This window comes from Oryctolagus cuniculus, chromosome 13 (assembly GCF_964237555.1).
Source record: "Oryctolagus cuniculus chromosome 13, mOryCun1.1, whole genome shotgun sequence".
Lineage (NCBI taxonomy): Eukaryota > Metazoa > Chordata > Mammalia > Lagomorpha > Leporidae > Oryctolagus > Oryctolagus cuniculus.
Window position 1 is genome coordinate 107877150 of NC_091444.1, and position 10223 is coordinate 107887372.

The 10223-nt window shown below is 51.8% G+C and overlaps 1 protein-coding gene across 24 annotated transcripts in view; it reads left to right on the forward strand.

Moving 5' to 3' along the window:
• Window positions 1-10223, forward strand: part of PARD3 (par-3 family cell polarity regulator) — a 507188-nt gene that overhangs the window by 284693 nt on the left and 212272 nt on the right. For all 24 annotated transcript variants that reach the window (XM_070056191.1, XM_070056180.1, XM_070056187.1 and 21 more), the window contains 2 exons: window positions 2335-2523; window positions 3342-3512. In XM_070056191.1, the coding sequence (XP_069912292.1) occupies window positions 2335-2523; window positions 3342-3512 (360 nt within the window). The remainder of the gene's footprint in view (window positions 1-2334; window positions 2524-3341; window positions 3513-10223) is intronic.

Here is a 10223-nt window from a genome sequence, read left to right on the forward strand (position 1 = left end):
TTATGGAAGAGAGGGAGGGTGTGAAGAGACAGAGAGGGGTCTTCCATCCATTGGTTCATTCCCCAAATGACTGCAGCTGCCTTGGCTGGCCAGACTGAAGCCAGGAGCCAGGAGCTTCTTCCAGGTCTCCCACATAGGTGCAGGGGCCAAGCACTTGTACCTTCTTCTGGTGCTTTTCCAGACACATTAACTGGGAACTGGATCAGAAGGGGAGCAACTGGGACCTGAACTGGTGGTGTCCATATGGGATTAACCCACTGCACCTGCCCCAAGTACTTCCAAGGGTGAACTAGAAACATGCTTTGGTGTGTTTTAATACTATTGCGAATGTCAAACACTACAATTGTTCCTTTGTGGTTTTTTTGTTTGAAAATTACACCGAGAAGTAGAGACAGAAAAGTCTTCCATTTACTGTTCACTCCCCAAATGGCTACAACTACTGGAACTCAGCTGATCCAGAGCCAGGAGCTTCCTCCTGGGTCTCCCACATGGGTGCAGGGGCCCAAGGACTTGTGCCACCTTCACTGCTTTCCCAGGCACATTAGCAGGAGGCTGGATCGGAAGTGGAGCAGCTGGAATTGGAACCAGTGTCATGGCTGTAACCCAGTGCACCACAGTGCTGGCCCCTACTTGGTGTTTTGACAACTAACAAGTAGCACTGTTCACAAAAAGTCTGTATTTAGTGCCCTTTGTTTCAGACTGTGGAAAACAATACAGAGTGAGCAGAGTGCTCCTGGTCACGGAGCAGAACATGTCTGTAAGGATGCTTTTGCAGAGGTGTATGTGGTCTTCCTTTCCGGTTTAGAGCTACTGCTTTTCGGGAGTGTTTTGTGTACAAGGGGAAGAATCTGTGGCAGAGAAGCCTGACTACTTGGACCTCAAGGCCGAGATGAGTTTGGTCTACGTGATCGACAAACTCGCTGCCCACCCTTCTCACCTGGTTCTGGTTTGCGCTGCTCACTGTGCACTTCCTGTCTTCGGTGTGTTCGTGCTTTTCTTTGACGGGGTTTGCCGTGTCCCTCGTAACTGGAAGAATGCCGTGCTGTGCACTGCCGACGTTGAGCATCTGTAGGTCAGAGCCCTTACCCTGCAAGTCCTGTTAGTGTGGATTTGGAGATGGAAATACCGCGAAGCCCTTGGATGCCTAGGGTGATCCAAAGAAAGTCAGTTATGGATGCATGCTGTGCTTCCCCGGGTATTGCTGTTGTATTGTGTTTTCAGATCAGTTATTTAAGGGGCAGAGGCTGAGGGATGAACATAGAGAAATCCCCTGTCTGGTGGTTCACTCCCTCAGTGCCTGTAGCGCTGAGGTCCGGAAGCCAGGGCTGGACCAGGATGGAGCCAGGAGCGCAAGATTAGCATGTGAGACAGGGACCCAAGTGCTTGAGCCATCAGCTGCTGCCTCCCAGGGTGCACACAAGCAGGAAGCTGGGCTAGGAAGTGGAGAAAGGACTTGAACCCAGGCACTCTGATGTGTGCTGGAGGCAGCCCACCCCACCCCACCCCACCCGGCATTGTATCTGAAATCCCCAGAGTCCTCTTTAACGATTCTTTTCACCACCACTACTGCTTTTGACTTTTTAAAAATTTATTTATTTACTTGAAAGGCAGGGTTCAGTGAGAGAGAGATCTTCATCCACTGGTTCACTCCCCAGGTGATGTAACAGTCAGGGCTGAGCCAGTCTGAAGCCAGGAGCCAGGAACTCCTTCTGGATCTCCCACATTGGGGCAGGGGCCCAAGCACTTGGGCCACCCTCCACTGTTTGCCCAGGCATATCACCAGGGAGCTGGATCAGAAGTGGAGCAGCCAGGTCCCGAATGGGCACCTTTAGGGGATGCCAGTGTCACAGTGGGGTGGCTTAACCCATGGGGATGCCACACCACCCCGTTTGCTGACTTTTCGTCGGGCTTGGTTATCTGGTGTGAATGAGATGGCTGACATCACTGGAAATTCCCAGTGGAAACGCAGGGCCGTGTGAGTGATGCTGTGTAACTTGGCAGCTGCTGTTACAGTCTCTCCTGTGGCTCAGACACGTGAGCAGCACATCCACAGGAACTTCTACTCCCCAGGCATCGCTCGTGTTTCTACTACACCTTCCCCTGTATCAGTGCTGGTTGGTGTGTTTCAGCCGAACGTCACAGCAGGAGGAAGTGGGAGCAGCTGTCCCCAGGGATGCCTGCGGGAACACAGATGCGCATGACGGTCTTTGCCATGTGGCTTGGGGGAAATGTTTTTCCTGGTGCTGTCAGAACTGCTCGCTTGCGCTCTTGAGAAGCAGTGCGCGGAGGAGCCCTGGAGGATCAAGTGCTGTGCACTCTTTTGTTCCCGGTCAGAAAGCGGAAGACGAGGATATCGTGCTCACTCCCGACGGCACCAGGGAGTTCCTGACGTTTGAAGTTCCCCTCAACGACTCGGGGTCTGCGGGGCTGGGTGTCAGCGTCAAGGGCAACCGCTCCAAAGAGAACCACGCGGACCTGGGCATCTTCGTCAAGTCCATCATCAATGGGGGTGCCGCCTCTAAAGTAAGCAGACGCCGCATCCAGCAACAGCGCCCCTGGCCGACACCTGCCCTTCCCACCCTTCGCCGGGCCCTGGCTGAACCAGGCTGAAGCCCAGAGCCAGGAACTCCCGTGTGGGTAGCAGGGACCCCAGCACTTGGGACATCTTCCACTGCTCTTCCCAAGTCATTAGCAGGGAGCTGGATGGGAAGTGGAGCAGCTGGGACAGGAACTGACACCCATATGGGATGCCGGCAGCATCGCAGGCCTCACCTTTACCTGCTGTGCCACAAAGCCAGTCCCTCTCTACCCCATCTGATCATGCGGGAGACGCCCAGGGCTGTGGTTTGCGGCAGGGCCCCACCCCATTCTTCCTCCTCCTCTCACAGAGCCCATAGCCCCCTGTGGTGCTAGGGACTGGGGTGGCCATGGCTACAGAGACTTGGCCTGGGTCCCTTCTGAGAGCTGGCCCCCAAGGAGGACTCCTCTCCCAGGCCCCATCCTGGGAGCCTCCCACTCTGGCTGTTGGCTCAGGGACCTGGTCTCTGTGTTTGCACCAGGGCAGTGGGCTTCTGTCTGGGGCTGTGGATGTCTTCTGTTGGAGTCTCTTTGTGTCCTCTGCATTGGTATGCACTCTGGGGTAGCAGATTATGATAATGACTTAGTTTACAAGTGTGTGAATGATTAAAGTAGACACTGGCCACAGTGGCTGTGAGGACCCCATTGTGCTCCTGCTCCGCTGTGAGGGATCCCTTAGGATGTGGGCCCTCCCTGCTGCTGCCCTGTGTTTGTTTTCTAACCAAAGGAAAGAACAGCCCTGACTTCCTGTGTTTTCTTCCCAGGATGGGCGACTCCGTGTGAATGACCAGCTGATCGCCGTGAACGGGGAGTCCCTGTTGGGCAGGACGAACCAGGACGCCATGGATGCCCTCAGGAGATCCATGTCCACCGAGGGCAACAAGCGGGGCATGATTCAGCTCATCGTGGCGCGGCGTGTCAGCAAGGGCGGGCAGGTGAGCAAGGCGCCCTCCAGGGCAGGGCGTCAGGAGTGAGCGGGAGGCACCACACGTCCCCTCTGAGAGGCGTCATCCTCTCTTCATCCACCTAAGTAAAGACTGGCTTGAAAGAGTAGCAGAGAAGGCAAAAGACACACATGGAGAGGGAGAGAGAGCTTCCATGCACTGGCTGTCACTCCCCAAAGGCCCTCCGCAGCCAAGACTGGAGCAAGGTGAAGCCAGCAGCCTGGAAGTCCATCCAGGTGAACAAACATGGTGGCAGAGCCTCAACCACCTGAGTGTTACCGCGGTCTCCCAGGGTCGTGTTAGCAGAATCGGAAGTGGTGGGGTTCTGGCTCCCAGGTTCCTCTGTAGGGCATGCGGCATCCCGGGCAGCTGCTTAAGCGGCTGTGCTTCACAGCGTCAGCCTGCACCCCCGCCTTCCTTTCAAGGTGAAAAACAAGCTGGGGTTGGATTTGGTAACTGCCCTTGGAACCTGAGGACTAACTTTCCCCCATCTGTGAGAAGGAACCCAGCAGCTGTAGGATGACCTCATCAAAACACAAAGTTAGCTTGATTTTGTTTTATTGAGGCTTAGCATCCTACATTTTAAAATCAAATAAGATCGGCCCTGCGAAGTTTCCTTTCACAGAAAGTGTCGTTAGGGGAAGTGGAAGTACCTGCAGTGAACTGGGGACCAGCATTCAGCCTCTGCCCTCTTCTCACCATTCCTGGCCGTGCCCCAGGCAGCAGCCTAGCATGGCTTGGCTGACGGTGCTTTAGTCAAAGCCGCGTGGTACTCCCTGTTGCCCAGTAACATGCTGGGAGCTGGCACCCCCAGATCAACTCGGGGCGCCTCTGCCCTTGAGCTTCAGTGTGGGGACAGCTGCCGTCGACAGTGGTGGACTTCAATATTCGTTATTCCTTGCAGTGTCTTGCATACGGCACTTGCTATTGCTGTTTCTTAGGACGTGGTAAGCTTATTATGCAGTTCTGTCAAAAGCCTTACCTGAATGCTGTGCGTGGTGCCGTGCCGAGAAGCCTCTTGTCCTGATAAGGAATCGGAGGAAGACAGAAGAGCCCGTTTCGGCTTCCTCGGGGCCTGAGAGATGCTTCTGCTGCCGTTGTTCTTGCGTTGTATTACTGGGACATCTCCCGGGGTCCGGAGAGTGCGCGTGTCGGTGACGTTGCAGGGAAGTGTTGATATCGGCATGGGCCTCCTGCTGTAGGAAGGGACCCCACGCCAGGATCACACGCTGGGCTCTGCCTCCTGCCGGCATTAGCTGGCCACACAGTTCCATCTGTCTGTTTCAAACACCTTATTATAGTCTCTCATCTTCATTTTATCTTAGATCTTTATTTTTTTTTTCATCTTATTTAAAAGGCAGATGTGGGGGGGGGGCAGGGAGAGAGAGAGAAGGAGCGAGTTGAGAAGACTTATTTTTCATCTGCTCCTTCACTCCCCAAATGCCCCTCATCGGCCAGGGTTGGGCCAGGCTGAAATTAGGACCTGATAATTCCATCTGGGTCTCCCATGTGAGTGGTGGGGGCCTAAGTAGTTGAGGCGTCACCTGCTCCCTCCCAGTGTGTGCGTTAGCAGGAAGGTGGAGCAGAAGCAGAGTGGGGATTTGAATCCAGGCCCCCTGATAGGGGATGCCGCTGACTCAGGTAATGGTTTGTCCTCTGGACCTGCGCCCTGCTCATGTGTAAATCAAGGGCTTGGCATGCTTCACTTAACTCAAGAAGAAGAGGTTTACCAAGATCTTGGGATCGGCTGTCCTTTGCCACGTTTTTCCTTGCCTTCGTGTTTCCTTTAAAGTTACTGGCCAGCTCCCTCACCAGCTGCTGTTTGGAAGACCACGGTGCACTCCTACTCGCCTGGTGGGGACCTGCTCTGGGGGCTGCTGCTCGCCCACGTTCCTTGCCGCTCATGCCTCCGGGTGTGCGTGTTTTTTGCCTGTTCTGCCCTTTTCGGTGAATCTCATGGCTCTGCCTGGGCTGCTGCTTTCTCGGCTGCACCTGTTCCCTGGCTGAGCTTCGTCCGTGGCCATCCATCACCACTGGTTCCGGGGTCTTCACAGATTTCATGGAGAGTGCAAATTATGAGAAAAGTATGTGTGGATTTCAAAGTATGTATAGCACCAAGATAAAATGATCCCTAATCCATGTTTCCACAAGAGTTTGCAAGTTTCTGCCTCTGTATCCACGGGTTCTACATCTGCTGCATCAACCATACACAGAGGGAACATAACAGCTGTGCACACCATTTTTCTTGCCATGCCCTGAGCAATGCTGAACCTCAGCTGTTTACATAGCATTTACACGGAATAGGTGTGTGAGTAATGGAGAGGTGAGCACACGTGCTGGCTGCGTGCTACGACCCTGCCCCTTTGTACCTGGGTTTTGTGTCCTTGGGGTTGCTGGAGCCAGGCCCCTGTGCCTCTGCCCTGGGCCCTCGGTGAGTCCTCGCCTCAGCCCCTGGCACTGTACCATGGAGCTCTAGCTAAGACTGGTGGAGCCTCCAGCTCTCCTCTTCCTCAGGGGTGTACCTCACTCCACACAGCCTCCCACTGGTTTCTCTCTTGGAACAGAAGTTCTGAGACGGCCAAAGCCCTGGCTGTGCTTGCCTGTCTGTCCCTTGGATCCAGCATCCACGTGGATGGAGTGCTGAGGGCCACAGCCCTGCAGAGCCTGGCATTCAGCTAGGAAACAAGGACCTAGTGCTCCTGTTAGAAGGGGAAGCTCTGAAACAGCCCTCAGGTAAGGTGCAGTCGGGCAGTTTCCAGGTTTCGTTGGCTGCTTTTGGGTGGAGCTGGTGCTCTGCTTAGCTGTGTTTGAAAACAGTTCACAGCAGTCCTTGTTTCTCTCCTTGACTGATTGATTGACGGTTAGAGAACAAGACAAAGATCTGCTGGTTCGCCCGCCAAACGCCTCCAACAGCCAGAGCTGGCCTGGTGCATCCAGGAGCCTGGAAGTCCAAATGGGTTCCCACATGGGTGGCGGGACCAAGTACTAGAGCCCTCACCTACTGCCTCCCAGGGCGTGCATCAGCAGGACACTGGATCAGAAGCCGAGCTGGGGATCCACGTTGGGCATTCTGATGTGAGACCTGGTGGTTGCGCAGGAGTTGGAACTCTGGGCTAACTCCTCCCCTTCTGTACTTTTCTGGAGAGAAAGGTCCTCCCCTTGTTGACTGACCACTGCTTCAGCTTTGGAAAAGCAAGAAGAGAAAAACTGGTCTCACCTTCCCAGCAGGTAGCTCTGTGGCTGAGAGTCCTCACCTGCTTTCTTGGTATCCACGGTGGGCTGTGCAGCCTCCTAGTTAGTCATGTGCAGGGTTCATGTTTCCTAGGCAGGGCTGTGGTGTAGCATAGCTCCCAGTCCTTGCCTTCCCCTCCTTTGCAAGAGGCTTTGTGTGAAGCCTGTCTCAGCACCACAGCAGAGAGTCCCCCAGGTGAGCTTTTGTCTCTGGCCCCACTTAGAGGGATTTAGTCATCAAGGATGATTTGAAGTCCCTTCTTTGTCTGGTTTAATCCTCTTACAGTGTGAAAGCTGCCTTAGAATAGGAAGGGGCCTCAGGTGCCCCTAAGGGCACTCCTCACTTTGTAATGCAGGCAGTTCAAGTCATTTGCTTAATGGCTGCAGGGCCTGGTGCCCAGGCAGTCACACAGCAAGACATCCTGGCCCCTGGCACACATGAGTGGGTCTACTTGGATGTGAGGTGTTGTGGACGCTGCACGCACACGCACACACACACAGATGCACGCGCACAGGCTTTCAGAGGGGGTGGGATCTGCTGCACTTGGGCCCTGGAACCCCACCGCCCGTCTTTTCATCTTCCCTCCCTGTGCACCTGTGCTTTGGACACCTGTGCTCCCTGCAGTGCATCCTTGAGGTCTTGGTGCAGTGGCTCCGTCTCAACAGGAAGTGGTGCCCTCTGCCATGAAAGCCACGTCCAGGGGACCCAGGTGTCATTTAGGAAGCACCTCTGTCATTGTTGTGTCTCCATGAGTTTCACAACCTGGTTATTCAGCCTGTGCCGGCATCAGTGATAGAATGGGATATGCTCTCCAGTGTGAAATGTCCAGTAGGATCAGCTCAGTCAGTGCTAGCCAGACTGTGGTCCTGGGTGCCCAGGGTGGAAGGTCACCACAAAGCACACCGAACAGCAGACAGGCTGCCTCCCGGTGCAGGAGAGAGTAGCAGCGCGTGCTGGGGAACAGGGCGTCATAGCTTTGCTGGGGTAAGGACGTGGGAGCAGCAAGTCCTGTTAGGGAGGGGGTGGAGCTGGCGCTTGTGATTGGGCTGTTTGGTCACCTGACTTGCAGTAAACCCGGCTGGGCTTAGAATCCAACTTTCTGTACAAAATGGCGATAGGGCCAGAGCCTAAGATGGCGCCACAGGTAAGGCCGTACCACTTTACCAACACTGGGTGTTGAGGCCCAGCCTAGCCCGGCCCACTCCTCAGTGGCTGTAATGGAGGCTCTTGAGGTATTTTCTTTTTGGTCTTTTTTTAATTGACAAACAGTAAAATTCCTTCATTTCAAAAGACAGTTCCGTGTGTTCTGACAGAACCAAGGGGCTGTCTCGCCACCACTACCACAAACAAGGTACAGAACGGTTCATCAACACCCCCCCCCCCATCTCTCCTTTCCTCCATCCTTTGGACTGGGTACCCCTGTTGCAGAATGGCACATAAATGACATCCCCAGGTAGATAACCTTGGTCATGGAACCTGTTGAATCTGACTTCCTCACCTGGTGTGGTGAGTTTGAGATGAGCTGCATGGCATCCGTAGCCTGTCCTTTTTGTCGGTGAATAATGCACCCTGTGTGGGTGTGCCACCATTTATTTGCTCCTCGGCTGAGGGACCTGTGGATTATTTGCAGCTTTGGGTGATTAGGCATAAAGCTGCTAAAACAGTCACAAGTAGGTTTTTATGTTAAACACAGGTTTTTCTTTCATTCAGTCAAATGCCTGTGAATGAGAGGTTGGATTGAAACGTCAGTGTATGGTTAACTTTATATGTAACTGCCAAACCGTTTTCCAAAGTATTATTTTGCATTCTCGCCAGGCACACAAAAAATGTTCCAGTTGCTTCACACCTTCCTGTGCCTGTGGGGTTGCCAGTCTTTGTTTTTTGTCTTTCTCATCTGTTAGTGGTATCACGTTGCAGTTTTAATTTGCACATCCCTGATGGATGACAGTGAGCAGAACTCATGGTTTTGTTTGCCATCTTCTTTGGTTAACTGTCCAAACCTCTTGCCCAGGCCAGGCGTATGGCCTGGTGGTTATGGGGACGCTTTCTTGATGTGCAGCACCATTCGGCTCACTGTACAGCCCAGTGAGAGTCTGTTCAAGCCCTCAAAAATTGTATGAGCTTTTTTAAAATTATTACTTTTAAAAAAGATTTTAGCTCTTCCTAAGAATGTGCCAAGTATATAATGAAAAGCTTACTCATTGGTTAATATCCAGTTTTTGTTATTAAAGAGCATTTGTTATTTTCTGATCATGAAAGCAATATTTGGTCATTTGAATATCGTCTCTAAAAGGGTTCTGTATTTTATATTGTTTTCAGATGTTGAGGGTATTTCCTTTTTATTATACCTTTGTAAGTAAGTAGATACTGATTTATGGGAATCTTTGTTGTTCACTTACTGTTTTTGGGGACAATGAGCAGAGTGGAATACATGCTTGGATACAGAATCAGGAGCAGTAGTCACCTTTTACATCTGTCAGTGGCTTTAGCCAAAGGCTGCACCACCTGCACTGGTCTCTCTGCTGCTTCTGTTCTGTGATCCTTGGAAGGGGCCAACAGCCACTGGCTACCAGAACAGAATTAAGTGGGCCTGTGGAAAATTTTCCCAATTTCAACAACAACTGACAGCAACGTGAAAATAGCCTTTGTTTACTCTAGTTCCTTCTTCCAGCTAAGCTGAATTTTGTTCAGGTTTTCATGGTAGGAGCCTGCCAGCGGGGCTCCTGGCTGTGCCCTTCCCTCAGTGTGGCTGGGGCGCTGGCCCACACAGCTTTCTCTTTCTCACTGGTTCTCCCCCCAAAAAATTAATCATCAAAAGATTTAAAACAAAGCCTTGTTCCCCAAACATTTTTTTTACAAGAAATGAAAAGGCATTGTATCTGCTGTTAAGTATTTCTGCAGTTGGCTGTTGATGTCTTCATTTACATCTGCCTTTTCAGATGCAGATGAACCGTGGGTCTGGAGATGGGGGAGGCATAAGCTGTTCCCAGGCAAACCTTGGCTGGCCAGGTTCTTTCTGAAGGGGGCTCATTGTTTCTCCGCCAAAAGCCCTGCCTGCGCTATTTTCTTAAATGGAATTTTTATTTGATGTTGTAAAATTTTAGAACAGCCTGTTGGGATACTTAGGGTTTTCTCATGAAGGGAATTTATAAAGGTTTTATCATTTGGAAAGCTGCAGAATTATATAGGTCAATGAAATGTATGTTAAGGCAAACTTGTGGATAAATTGCCTTCAGATAAAATAAATTATTGTATAAGCAGCAGGAGTTGTTTATAGAGAGTTCTGTAGCAAGTCTCATAATGCATGTCCTCATTTAAAAAGCACAGTTGTCCCTAAACGTAGGGAGTCTTAGTATTTTGAGCTTCATTTTTGCCTCCCAGAGTATCCTCGAATTTAGACCCTGAATTCTTCTAAAAATGTCTTTATGTCAGAGACCTTGAATATTTAATTTCCTTTTCCATAAAGCTGT